General features: G+C 32.8%; 2 protein-coding genes across 2 annotated transcripts; both read right to left on the bottom strand.

Annotated features, from left to right (window-relative positions):
• Nucleotides 1–1,187: 1,187 nt before the first annotated feature.
• Nucleotides 1,188–1,775, bottom strand: LOC114077987. Its single transcript, XM_027918486.1, has one exon. It carries the CDS (start codon nt 1,773–1,775, stop codon nt 1,188–1,190), a length of 588 nt encoding a protein of 195 aa, XP_027774287.1.
• An 11,465-nt stretch (nt 1,776–13,240) lies between these two features.
• Nucleotides 13,241–14,356, bottom strand: LOC107024916. The gene has a single exon (XM_015225836.1). It carries the CDS (start codon nt 14,354–14,356, stop codon nt 13,241–13,243), a length of 1,116 nt encoding a protein of 371 aa, XP_015081322.1.
• Between the last annotated feature and the right edge of the window lie 97 nt (nt 14,357–14,453).

Below are 14,453 nucleotides of genomic sequence, written 5' to 3'. Positions count from 1 at the left end.
TATTCTGGGAAGTGGATACTTGTTCTTTATAGTGACTTTGTTTAGATATCGATAATCGATACACATCCTAAGGTTCCATCTTTCTTTTTCACAAACAACTTTGGAGCGCCCTAAGCGAATATGCTCGGCTGGATGAAGCCCTTATCAGTAAGATCTTTTAACTGCTGCGTCAAATCTCTAAGTTCAGCTGGAGCCATTTTGTAGGGAGGAATTTAAATTGGTTTTGGTATACAGATCTAGGTCAATACCAAAATCAATCTCTCGAGGGGTAGGGACTCCAAGCAAATCATTGGGGAAAACATCTGGGAGCTCATTCACTACAGGCACAGAGTCATTGGAAGGAATGTTATGATCTAGATAATTGACACTTATAAGATGGCATAACAATCCCTGGGACATCATTTTATTAGCTTTTAGGTTTGAAATCAAGGGACTTGAACGACTCAAATTGTACCCCTCCCAGACCAGATCTATTTCATTAGGGAAACGTAATCTCACAACCCTATTACGGCAATCCATGAAGGAATAACATTTATGGAGCAAGTCCATACCATGTATAATATCAAAGTCATTCATGGGTAATTCAACAAGGTCTGCACAGATAGTCTTTCCACATACTACTATTGGGCAGTCTTTATGAACCCTATCACCTCTTACATTTTCTCACAAGGGAGTACTAACTATGATGGGATCATGCAAAACCTCAGGTAGTGTTTAAAAAGTAATAGAAAGCAAGGGAGTCACAAAAGAAAACGTAGTCCCTGGATCAAGTAAATCATAAAAAGAGGTTGAGAAATCTTGCAGCATACCTGTGACCACATCAGCAGACTTCTCCTACTCCTCCCTGCCCTTCAAGGCTTAGAATTTGTTCCTCTTAGGAGGCTCGGCTGCAGCAGCATTCTGGGGATTAGGCCTAGGCTTAGCATTACCTCCAGCCTGACCTCTATCTTGTGGACAGTCCCTGACCATATGTCCATTCTTTTCGCAAACGAAGCAAGCATTTGTGCCTAGTCTCACTCTCCGTTGTGAATACGGCCACACTTGCCACATTCCTTTCAAGGACGTTGCACATAACCTCCATTGCCCTTCTTGGGTTCAAGTATGCCTCATCTGGGTGTTGCACTCCTCTAAGAGTTAGAGTTCCCTTAACACTAATGCCCTTTCTTAAATCTGGTCTGATCAGGAACTCAGAAAGTGCTCCTGCCACCACCACTGCTGGAAACTTTCTGGTTAGAAGGGTTACGTCTCCTGACCTGACGGACTCTCCTCTTCTTCCTGTTGTTTTCAACCTGCTGGACATGAACCATCAATGTGGACAAGTCCATGCTATCATGTAGCATCGCATCCCGACACTCCTCCTCCAAGTCCTCTGAGATTCCTTTAAGGAACCTACTCATCTCGTCCCTGCTGTTCGACAAAAAGGAAGTGCCATACATGGACAATTTTATGAATTTTAGGGAATACTCCCTGACAGTCATCGAGCCCTGCTTAAAGTTGATAAACTCATCAACCATAGCCTCTCTCATCTCTCTAGGGAAGAACCTCTCTAGAAAGACCGTCTTAAACAACTCCCATGTGATAAGACCTCCGCCCAACACTCTGCTATCCTGCCACATCTTGCAGCAAGCTTGTGTAACATCCTTTAGCTGGTACGAAGCCAGCTCAACTTTCTCGATCTCCGTGGCCCCCATTGCCACCAGAATCTTCAGGACCTCCTTCACGAACTCATGAGGATCCTCTACAGGCATGGATCCTGTAAAGATTGGAGGATTCATTCTCGTAAAATCTCGTAACCTGTTCTTTATGTTGTGGGTTGGTATGTTCTCCCGCTGAACCTCATGTCTGTTGGCCTGGGCCGTCATAGCCTGAGCCTACACAGTGATGGCTTGAGCCATCTGTCCCAAAGCAGTCTGCACCTCTGCATCTGTCAACCCAGTTGGGTTAACTGGCATGGCAACTCCTGCAGCTTGAGCCTATGGTGGAACTTGGTTTCCCCCAGCAGCTTCTCCTACTCTTCCCCGACTAGCATTTACCTTTGTTTTTATTTTCTTAAAAAAAATAAGAATCAATGTTAGATACGCTCATAACACCAAGAAATTAGACATTAAGGAAAGCACGATAAGATCAGAAGAAGGGAAATTTCCTACACATCATGCTGTCTCTAATTCATGGTACTAGTGCACTTCACTACCATTACATAGAAACTACCCGATGTGGTTGATGTGAGCATTATTATCCTTAGAATTAAACCAAATGCTCTGATACTATGTTTGTCATGACCGGGGTCTAGATCCTAGCCAAAACCGGCGTCGTTGACCTCTCGGAGGTCATAGACAAGCCTACATACGTACTCATTGCATCGTATAGATTAATTTTTGCGAAAAACATAAAACTTTTGTTTGCTTTGAAGTATACATAGACATCATAGTAATAATTGCATTATATCACATCAGTTTGCAACAGCAATCTAATAATAAGATATTCAAATGAAGGAAATAATTCATAACTGCATTAACATAAAGCTGCCAAAAAGGCATCAATACGACGTCTAAAACTAAATAAGAAAGAAATGCTAGTGGAACATCCTCCTGTAGCTCATACCTACGTCTAATCTAGAATATAAAAGATAAGCACCCTCAAAAGCATGAGGGTCTATCATGTCCGGATGAATGCTCCATGTCCGGATAGTTTCAACGTAGTCTCGTAAGCTCTAGTGTCCACATACAACTGCACCTAAAAGTAGAGAATTGTATGGAATGAGTATGGGTGTATGTAAGTACACACCCAGGACATGCATATTTAAGAATATCTCTCTCCTAACGATATGAATTATGGAAAGCCAAGTCAGTTGGACTTGCCAAATAAGATTAGGAAAGTTATGCTATGAGAGTAACATGCATTATCATTCTTTTCATATTCCACACAGCACATAACATATTTCATATAGCACACTCATATATCCCATATCATCCATTCTATACCATGAGATCTTGGAATCACGGACTTAACAATAGGATTTCCTAAATGAGGGCGCAACATATGGGATCTCAACTTAAGAGCCTTCATTAGCAAACACAGAGTATGCTTCAGTCATTCATACGTACTTTATTTTCATTCATATATATACCTATGATTTTGTTTAAGATATTCATCGGGTTCACTGTGTAATGACCAAGAACGACCTAGTGTCATTACTTGAGTCTAGTTCACCTCTTGATTATCCTTTCCAAACAACTTTTGTTTCATTCATTTCATTGTGTGCATTACTTGAGGCTGGCCTCATTCTTTCTTTGGAAACTTTAACTTTAATTAGCATAGATCATGTGAGATCCATGAAATCCAGTGTCTACCCACACTGAAAAGAGGTGGATTCACCGGCCAAAATGAAACCAAAACATGCTAGCATATATAGGGAATTGAACCCTGCTAGAACACAATGTTGGCTGCAGAGGTTCAAAGACTAGGAGATATAAAGAGACCCATACCCGCCTAAATGGACAATCTCATCTCATGATATTTACACGAACCTCTGCCTTCCCAAAAGAAGGAATCGCGACTCATAGATAGCCTATCGGTTCTCCGAATAAATTTTCATTACATTCATCTCACACATCATAGAAGCTGGCTTCTAGCATGAGGTAATCATTGCTCATTAGATGATATCTCATCTCATCATTAGTATTAAGTGTGCATTAATCTCAATACTGTCATTAGACTGTTCTTAGAGACTGGTCTCTTTATTAATCTTACACTCTCATATGTGAGTACGATTCTTTAGTAACATTTACTTAGGGTCATTTGAGATTAATCTCGTCTTTCATATTAGCGTCTTATGATGTTGTCACCACATTCATTAACCTTAACATATTAGCTCATCATAATAATCACCCATTTACGTGAATGTTCATTTCGTCATTTGCCAATACACCTGGCCTTTTAGTAGCTTTCATATTCTTACTTAACCCTTCTGGGTCACATCATTTCGTCACATATATCTTAGGTTCACTTATTTTTAAACGTACACTGGACTTATGAACCCATACGTACAAGCCATGAGGCTTCATTCATAATTTGTTTAAGTGACTCATACTTACCCAAGATTATGTGGTACAAGACTTATGCATGTTGTAAGTATGCCAAAGTCTCGAGTTCGATCCCTATGGGCAACATTCATTAAATATTTATTCACGTAAGACATATGTATCAATATGGAGTTGGCAATGGTACCCAATTTCAAATCCCTTGAGCAACACTTAGTCTTATATTTATTTTGATTTAAAATTTCGGCATTGGGAAACCCGAGGCCAATCCCCAAAACCTACACTTCCCTTTTTTCTGTCTTTTCTCACCTTTTTCGTTTAAGACCAAGAGGGTCTGGGATCGATCCCCTACAACCTCATTTTATTTTTCTTAAGCTTTTCTCCTAATTTTCTCACTTATACGAAAGGTTGTGGGTTCGATCCCCACCCACCTCATTTTTTTTTTTTATTCTTGTATGGACTGATCTTAATTTCGGCCAAGGACACACGGGTTCGAACCCCATGTGCCTTATTTCTTTTAATTCATTTTCTAACTTCTCTTACTCGGCTAAGACCCTATTTCGATTCCTCCTTACCTCACTTTTATTATAAAATTTTCAGTAGCTTGCATATAGTAAGGTATTGGGTTCAATCTCTATTGACCTCACACCTAAAAAAAAAAATTTTTAAAAAAAATAATTTCAGCCATGCTAAGCCGAGGACAAATTTTCAGATTTTAAGAAATTTGGTCATCGTCTCCTGTCCATTTTTCTCAATCCTTTGTAGTTTAGATTTTTATGACAATTCACTGGACATTCCATACATTATTACATGCATTTTTTAATGTAATTTCATACAAAAACACAAGGATTTAACATACCATTTACATACTCCAATCCGTACCATTTTCATGCTCTAATTCGTGACCAAGAGACACAGCCACACACATACACATTGCACACATTTATTATCACATAATTCTGAACATACACACATGAACATAATCATCATGAAAACACGTTACATTTCTAAATTCTACCAGCAAACATACCAAACCTACAACAATCGATGGGAGCCAGTGACAGGGAAATGCAAAGGGGGACATTCCTAGTTTTTGGATTAGAACTCGACTGAATCTTAGGGGTCTCTTCGGAAAGGGACAAAGAGGAGGAAAACCCATACCTTTTTCGTAGTTTAACACCTTTCAAACATGATCTCAAGTGCTTTCAACTCCCACGAAAAACAATGCTTCTTCAAAAAAACCTCACGCACAAACTGTTTGAAAAATGTTTTTGCTTTTCGTTTTTAGTTTAGTTTTTCTTTTGAGTTTTAGCGTACAAGTTCTTCAAGAGTGATAAACTTTTTTTTTATTTTTTTTCTGTTTACTAATGATGAACTCAGAAAGAGAGTGGATAGGCGTGAGAAAGAGAGTGGAGAGATGTGAGAGTAAGTTTAGGAGTATGAGTTTTAGTTGAAGACTTAGTCAAAATTGGACTCTTTAAAATTAAAAAAATCTGATTTTGCCTTTTCTTAAATCAGCAAATTAAATACCAAATTAATTCAACATGATATTGCTTCCACCAAGGATCGAACCCGGGTGGAGCTCATCTCGCGAAAATGGGTCAATTCGGGTCAACCCTACCTGAATTTTACACTATATAAATAAATAAATTAATTAATTAAATTCTTAGGGTAATTACAATACTACCCCTAGCCTGAAAAGATAATTTTACCCCTAGACCCTCCAAACCTAATATTGCCCCTTTCAAGTCCGGTTAAGACTCATCCAGATGAATCGTAATAATCAGGTGCCCTACCTGGCGGAAGCCAACCATGACTAGATCAACTAACTCACCAAGTTGGTTGGTTGGGCTGGTACATGGGTTCAGAGATATGGTTCCACGCGCATCAATCCGTGTGAATCCGTTCTAATCTAAGCATTCTAGGTACGTTTAGGCATTACTTAGCATTGTTATTTTCAGGTTGTTGCAGACACCTCGACCTATGCATCGTATGATCATCGACGGGCCGTGCTGGAAAGTCGTGATACGTTCAGAGATAGGTTTTTGGTCCATTTTGGAAAATGAGTGAGGCATTACCTATAGAGACGTCGAACCCTCATCGACTAGCCAACAATCATCGATTGGTTTCTAGGTAGCCATTGGCATTTCACAGCTTTTGGCTCATTTTGGAAGGGTCATCCTAAAGGACCCTTAAGATGCTCATTGGGGATCCGTACCTTGACTTTTTGACCCTAAAAATATTTTAATACATGTTCACACCTTCATACAAAATTTCATTTAATTCTAACTCTTAATACCCCATGAAACATGCCAAGGCACAGTAACCTCTATTTCACTAGTCTCCGGATGTCATGGACTTTCCTTGACGTTTTGACTCTTAAACTTCTTAAATATTTCAAAACGTTATTTTAGGTCTTTAAAAACTTTTCTGTTTCATTTATCTTAATGTGAGGCTCTATATTAGGTCTTGGACTTCCTGAGTGTTAGATCAACCAACAAGAATTCAACCATTGTTCTTCAAGAACATCAATATTCATCATTCAACCTACACAAGATTTGCTAAATTAAACAAATTGGTGTGTGGGTGAACTAACCTGATAGAGAGATATCTAACATACCTTAATACGGATCACCTTTGACGAATTCTAGTTGATGATCTTGTCGTTCTAGACGAATTCTTGATCTTTCTCCCTTCTCTTTCTTCTATTCTCTTTTTACCCAAGCCCTAAGCGTGAATAACCTTTCTAAACTGACTTAAGACTTAGTTTTATCCCTAATAAACCTTTAAAATGAATTAGGAAATAGTTAGGTGAAAAAACCACTTCACCCTTACTAAAATATAGATTGGGACCTTCCTGAATGCAATAACCAAACTTCCAATAGGTATATCTCCTTCATACGATATCAAAAATGTACAAACACGATATATATATATATATATATATATATATATAAATACTGTTCTCTTCACATGTGCACCTGACATTTTGAACAAATTAAGTGGAATACAAGTGCATAGCACCTTTAGTTAGATGACAAAAAAATACACAATAAATATCGTCTTTAAGGTTGTATTAGTATGATACGACTAATTATATGATTGAAAATCAATAAATTAAAACAAAAATGTAGATTATTGCATTAAATTAATAAAATTTTCATTCACTTGTTATCATAGGTTTGTGTGAATGAGAGATATATATGATTCAAATGTTCACTTATAATTTCTAAATTTATAATCACAAGCAACACATGTTTCGAAAAAATTGTGTGTGTGTGTGTGTGTATATATATATATATATATATATATATATATATATATGATTGGATCCAAGAATTACATTAGTGATTGAGTTATCATAATATTGAGAAAAAAATAATACGGTAATACTCAATTAAGGTACAGAACAAGTAGTTATAAAAATATAATATTGATTTATTGAGATGAAAAACATGAAAAATTTCTTACTAAGTAAATAATGTTTGAATAGAAAAGAATTTTGGTTACCTATATAGTTAGGATTCATTTTTTCTTCTAATAATTTTGGTTCATAAAAAATAGATAAATCTTAATCTATAAAGTTTAAAAATACCTGATTGTGTGAGAAGTCTAGTGCTCTACTTTTATTACAAAAGTTTTTTATTGTAACTAATTAAGACTAATTGTTTCAACATCTAAGTATGTCAAAAATAGTTTTTGTTTCAAAAATAACAAATATAACACTCAAATAAAAATACTAAATTTATATAATATTATCTTGATGAAATATTTATAAAAATTCATATGACTTGATAGTAGTGAGACTAACGATGTTGATTGTGTGTTTTAATTTGGGATAGTGTTGACTGATATTGTTGTTTGTGGATAGTATCGTATGGTATAGTAGTTGGCAGTAGTAATTAGTTAACGTTATTGGTGGTGATAGTTGATAATTGGTAGTGGAATTATATTAATCGGTGATGATGGTTGTTAATGTTCATGACCATTAGCTATATATAATGATGGTAATAATAGATAGATATTAGTGTAAGTAATAATTGTTGGTAATAATTACAAATGATGATTAATGACGGTGTTGATTGATTTTGTCAATTCATCATATAAGAAATTTATTATGGGGAAAACACAATAAAATTAACGAGGCTTCAAATATATAGTAAGATTTCTAAGGTTCTTTCTTAGCAACAAACATGTATTATTTTATATGAATAAGTTATTTGTCTTTTAATCTAAGTAAAAATGAATGCTCCAACTCAAATCTCATAAGTTGTTCCATCTACGGGTATTGTAGGGGTGTTTAATCTTTGTGTTTTCTCATGCATAAAAAATTTATTGATATCCAGCAGAAGTATATTTGAGAAATTGATGCCCATTATATTATTGATACAAGTAAATATCACTTAATTATTATATATATTCAAGATCTTTAAAATTAATTTAAGTCTAGATAATCCTAGTAATGAAGTTGGATGGCTATTTGAACTTCAATCTTAGTGCAGATGGCATCGACTTATTCTACATATTTTACATTTCAAAAAACAATTTAATCTTGATCAGATAATGTTCTTGAGTCCACCATCATGATCTTTTTTTGTCTTTCTTAATTCCTTTTAGTTAATACCTTTAAAGATTATATATAAATTATACACATGCTTATTAATTCACAATAATTTTGTAATGATCCAAGAAATTATATTTCCAAATTTTGAAGCTATTTGTTAATTACGATTGTTTAGTTGACGAGTTATTTAAAAATATTTAATTTTAATTGATGGCTAATGAATTAAGTCTATGATCTAGTTAAAACACTATACTAGTTGGTCTATATTTCTGTCTGTTAATGCTACTGTGTAGTTGGCACTTATTATAAATTTAAATTTTTGGTATATTAAGTTTCCTTTTACTGCACTAATTACACTTTTTTCTATAGGGTGTATAATTCTATCATCTGCTAAGTATATTTCAATAGGTGTATCTATTCCTTCTCTAAAACAAGCTTTTATTAATATTTCTGTTCCTCCTAAATGTACATATTTTATAGGGGGTTTAGCTTTTATATCTTGTATTTCTTTATTTATTATTCGTTTACTTAATATAGGTATATGTGCTTTTCCGCTTATATATTTACAATCTATGATATGTTCTTTTTGGCTAACTACATAATATTCTTCTTTTTGTCTTTTAAACCAATTTCTTAAAGTGGGTATTTCAAGTACTTTTTCAACACTTATGTCTAATTCTTTTCCTTTTATTTGTTCAAAAACTGTATTATCAAATATAATTTTTTGGTATGATAATTCTTCATTTTGATAATCTTCTTTAGATATTATTTTTATATCGTCTTCAGACATTATATTTCTTCATCTGTTTCATTAATATCTAGATTAATATTTTCTTCTTCATTTTCAGTTTCTATATCTGATATTTCATATATACTATCGTTTTCACTTAATTCATAGTTTNTAACTACATAGTATTCTTCTTTTTGTCTTTTAAACCAATTTCTTAAAGTGGGTATTTCAAGTAATTTTTCAACAATTAAGTCTAATTCTTTTCCTTTTATTTGTTCAAAAACTGTATTACCAAATATAATTTTTTGGTCTGATAATTCTTCATTTTGATAATCTTCTTTAGATATTATTTTTATATCGTCTTCAGACATTATATTTCTTCATCTGTTTCATTATTATCTAGATTAATATTTTCTTCTTCATTTTCAGTTTCTATATCTGATATTTATATATACTATCGTTTTCACTTAATTCATAGTCTATGTATTCTATTTGCATATATTCGTCATATCTATAATTACTTCTACAATTTGCTTCCTTTTCGGATCTTTGGGTAATTTACAATCTCTAGCTATGTGTCCTATCTTTCCGCAATTATAACAAGTATATTGGGATATTTTTCTTTTTGGTCTATATGGTCTTTTTATTTTATAATTTTTTATATAATATCTTCGTCTTGGTTTTTTATATTTATACTTGGTTTTGGTTTTTCTATAATTTTTATACTTTTTAGGCTTTTGTTTTTTATTTATACATCCAAACTGTGGTGCCATTTTATTTTTACAACATGCTAAACTTTTATTTAGTACTTCCTCAATTTTTAATTTTTCTTTTTGGTTCTCACATAATTGTATGAACCATTGGGATAAGAATTTTATTCTAGCTCCTAAAGTATCTACTAATCCTTCATCATTCCAATCTTTGATTATTTTTGTGCTAAATGGTTCTGGTAATTTTGTAAAATATTGTTGTCTTATTTCTTTTGCTTCATCTAAATTGTATTTTGCTTTGTAATAGTATTCCTTAAATGCACAAGTGTATTCTTCTATATAACACATTTTACATATAGCTAATTTTTCCATAAGTTGTCTATTTATTATTTTTTCTCTGTTTTGTTCTCTTATATCTGTGGTCATTCCTCCAAATTCATTTCTTATTGCTGATTCATATTTATCAAGTATATCTATATTTGTTGCTGATGGAGATCCATCCATTTTCTTGTCACTTCTAAGTACTTCTAAGCTTTCTAAGGGTAGATTTTCTATCCATAATGTTGTTGTTCCTACGAATGTCCTTTCTATATACCTTGGTGCTTCTGTTGTTTTTATTTTGTTATCTATTAGTTGGTNATGGAGATCCATCCATTTTCTTGTCACTTCTAAGTACTTCTAAGCTTTCTAAGGGTAGATTTTATATCCATAATCTTGTTGTTCCTACGAATGTCCTTTCTATATACCTTAGTGCTTCTGTTGTTTTTATTTTGTTATCTGTTAGTTGCTTAGATATATTTCCTGTCCATAGTAATATTGCATTATCTATATCTGTAACACAATCTAGATCTAAGAAATTATATTGTTCATTTATTGGTTTTGGTATCCAATTCTTATTTAACCTACTATTCCATATTGCGTTAGTTCTATCTGATTGCTGATAACTTTCTGTATAATAAGTTGGTGGTGTCCATCTAGGACTAACTCTAGGACTATTTCTGGGACTATTGTCTGGAGTTTTAACTCTTGATGTACTAGGTCTATTTATGTCTCCTGTGTTTATTTCCAATTTTTTCGGTTTATTTACCTGTTCTAGAATTTCTGTGTATGTTTCACTTATATCACTTATTTCTGATTTTTGGTCATTTATTGTATCTGATTCATTTTCGCCTATTTCATTTACTTCAAGGTTTTCATTTAGTTTTTGTTCCATCTCTTTTATTTCATTAGTTAATTCTAGATCTTTTTCTTTTTCTTTCTCTTTTTGTTTTGATTCATATAATAATTTTAACCTAGCTAATTCTTTTTCTAATTCACTTATTCTTGTATTTTTTATTTCTTCTAAATGTTGTACATCTTGTTTTGCTTGTATTTTTATTTTTTCAATTTCTTTTGATTTGTCTATTTCTTCTTTTTCTTTTGTTATTCTTATCATAGTTGTTAGACTATCGTCTAATTTTGCTGTTTCTTTTTCTAACATTAAATATAAATTATTTCCTATTTTTTATATCTTCTTCCTAAGTTTGAAAATATTATTTTTATTATCATTCCATCTTGATTTTCATATGTCTTTTCATCTACTGCAAATTCTTCTTTATTCATTATAATTTATAAATTATGTTATGTTGTAATTTATATTCAAGGTGATCTATTTGTATTTCTAGCATAAATATGTTTTTTCTTTGTGCTAATATTGATTTGTTACATACTCCTGCTAACATATTTTCTATTAATCTTTCTTTCCTATGTTGTAGTTCTTGTCTTTTTTTCATCTATTTTTTCTATCAATTGTAGCCTATATATTTCTTTGTTCATACTGTTTTTTCAAATAACAAACATATTTGTATTCTGTTTTTGAAATTATATTTATTAAATAATTTTTCTTATCATTACTTCTTTTAGTAAGTTGTGATAGTTCATATTCTATATACAAAGGTTTTAATTTTTCCATATCTTTCGTACTTTTTTATTTATCTTGGTTTTTGTTATTTTAGTTTCTTTGCTTTTTGTATTATTCATTTATATCTTTCTGTACAAAATTTTAAAAAGTTTACTTAATTTACTTGGGTCTTTAATAAATTTTATCTTATGAATATTATTACTTCGTTTTTTCCATACTTCAAACCTTTTTGGTTCAGTCATTGGTCTCTGAATATATCTAAATCATCATATAAATCATACATGTCATAATAAAATTCATCTTGTATACTTTGTATACTTAACTCAGTCCAACCTTGGGTTGTTATTTCTATTACTTCATATGTTACTAACATATCATAAATTTTTTCTTTTTAGATCTTTATTAAGGTTTTTTAATATATAAAGTATTACTATCTTGTAATTAACATCATCATCTAATAAATAGGTATTCATTTTATTCATTTTTGCTAAAAATTTTATTTCTTCCAACCTCTTAATGGATTATACTTATTTATTATGTAATAATAATGGTTTAATAATCATCCCGTCTGGTCACTACTACAGTTTTCTTCTTTGATTAGTTACCCTAACAGCGCCTCAACTTTGTTTACTCCCCTAAACGGCCTTCTTGCCTATCGGTTTCAACCTTAGGATGACATAGTCTGGGTATACTTATCCGCAGAATATTTCTGTAGCAAACTTTCTAAAGATGGTTATTATAACATTATTAAGACATGATAAACAATTATAATCAACAAGAGATTATCAGGAATAAATCAGTTTAGCTACTCATAAATTTAAAAGAGTATACCTATTTTTGTAGATTTGTTGCTTCAGATTTTTCCATAGTTTTATTTTTATTATCTAGCTTTGTAATCTAGATCTGATACCAATTTGGGGGGGTGTGGAAGCGGAATTGTAAAAGAGAGAGAAAATTATAGAGGAGAGAAGTTAGTGAAAAGTTGATTATTTTATTATGAGGGAAAGCCCTCTATTTATACATAAAACTTCACACCTTTGGCCAAATGGCCGACACTCCTACTTTACACCTGGCTTTTTTATATTCGGCCGAAACAAGAAAAAAAAAGACTTACTATTGCTACTTTACATAATGGCCTTCTTTTATTTCTGGCCGTCAGCTTTACAAAATACTTTTTACATAATTGGCCTTTATGGCCGACACATTAACTATTTACTTTACGACTTTTTTACAAAATTTAAATCTTATCTTGTGGGAATCTTATCTCTGATATAGCTTGTTTTATTTCTTCCGTCTTTATCCCAAATCAACATCTGGTATCACATTATCTTCTCCGTTGCATTTAGAGCATCTGTGATCTGGGTATCTATTTCCAATGAGCTTGCAATATCTGACTAATAACTCTTCCGAAATAAATTCCTTTTTTAGAGCTATGGTAGTAGGTTGCTCTTCTGGTTTTAACAATGACAAAATCCATCGCTGGACTTCATCCATATCTGATTTTCTTAGTTCTTTGGAGTTGGAATAAATCATAACTTGATCTCGTGCATAATAACTCCAAATAGCATTGCCATTTAAATAATTATTGGCTAGCTCTTGTATAATTGTTTCTATACCAATTATCCTTTTATTCGCATAAAAGTTTGGTATCTCTATCTTCGGTATCTCAGTTTGTTTTTCTATTTCCTCTGGTATTATCATATCTCTGGTCAGGCCTATCTTTATAACTTGGATCGGCGACTTAATTTCTTCGTATAATATCTCGGCTGGTGCTGTATAAAACTTGATATAAAATAGATTTCCTTTAGTAACTCTTTTGTATGTCACAAATGCTTTGTGTAATTCTGGTATCCCAATTATCTCTTCTCCAGTGTATGTATATACAGTGTTTAGTAACCCATAACTATAACATGTTTTAACTAAATTCGGACTGGTTTTAGGTTGTGCTATAAGCCTATTATATCCCTGTAACTTTTGGGTTATATAGTCTTCTTCTGGGTTTTTAGTTTGGGTAGATCTGGGGTTCAAATTTAAATATGTTTGGATTTTATATATATAATCGATATAGGACTGTGTAATGTTGTTGTATCTTTTTTTGTCATTCTGTAGACTAACTGCATATGTGGAAGTTTGTGGTTCTGCGGGTATCTGTGTTTGTGTGTTTTGAATAAATGGTTTTATGAGTAGCTGGTTTAAGTTTGTATTCTTTGGTTTCTCACTAGCTTTCTTGCTCGTACCTGCAGCTGTATTCAAACAAACTTTGTCATGGGTTTTATGGAGTTTCCCATCGTCTCCTTTTAGCTCTGGTTGTTTACCGTCCGCCGAACGACGTAGCTCCGCATGTTTATAGTCATGCTGCTGACTATTAGCTTTTTCTTTCAGATCCCGTACATCTGTTTCTATTTTCTCCATTTTTCGCATAGATTTGTCATCATAGCCAATATGCCTTTCATTGTATCTTTCTCTTGAGAGGTAGTCTGCAACAAGGTTTTTGTCAGTTTTGATTACC

Source organism: Solanum pennellii, chromosome 7, assembly GCF_001406875.1.
Source record: "Solanum pennellii chromosome 7, SPENNV200".
NCBI lineage: Eukaryota > Viridiplantae > Streptophyta > Magnoliopsida > Solanales > Solanaceae > Solanum > Solanum pennellii.
The sequence above is the reverse complement of the archived record's forward strand: the minus strand, read 5'-3'. Positions and strand labels throughout refer to the sequence as shown.

What these genes read in the sequence shown, in the direction of transcription:
- LOC107024916 (XM_015225836.1), bottom strand. Translation starts at nt 14,356, where the DNA reads ATGGAGAAAATAGAAACAGATGTACGGGATCTGAAAGAAAAAGCTAAT.
- LOC114077987 (XM_027918486.1), bottom strand. Translation starts at nt 1,775, where the DNA reads ATGAATCCTCCAATCTTTACAGGATCCATGCCTGTAGAGGATCCTCAT.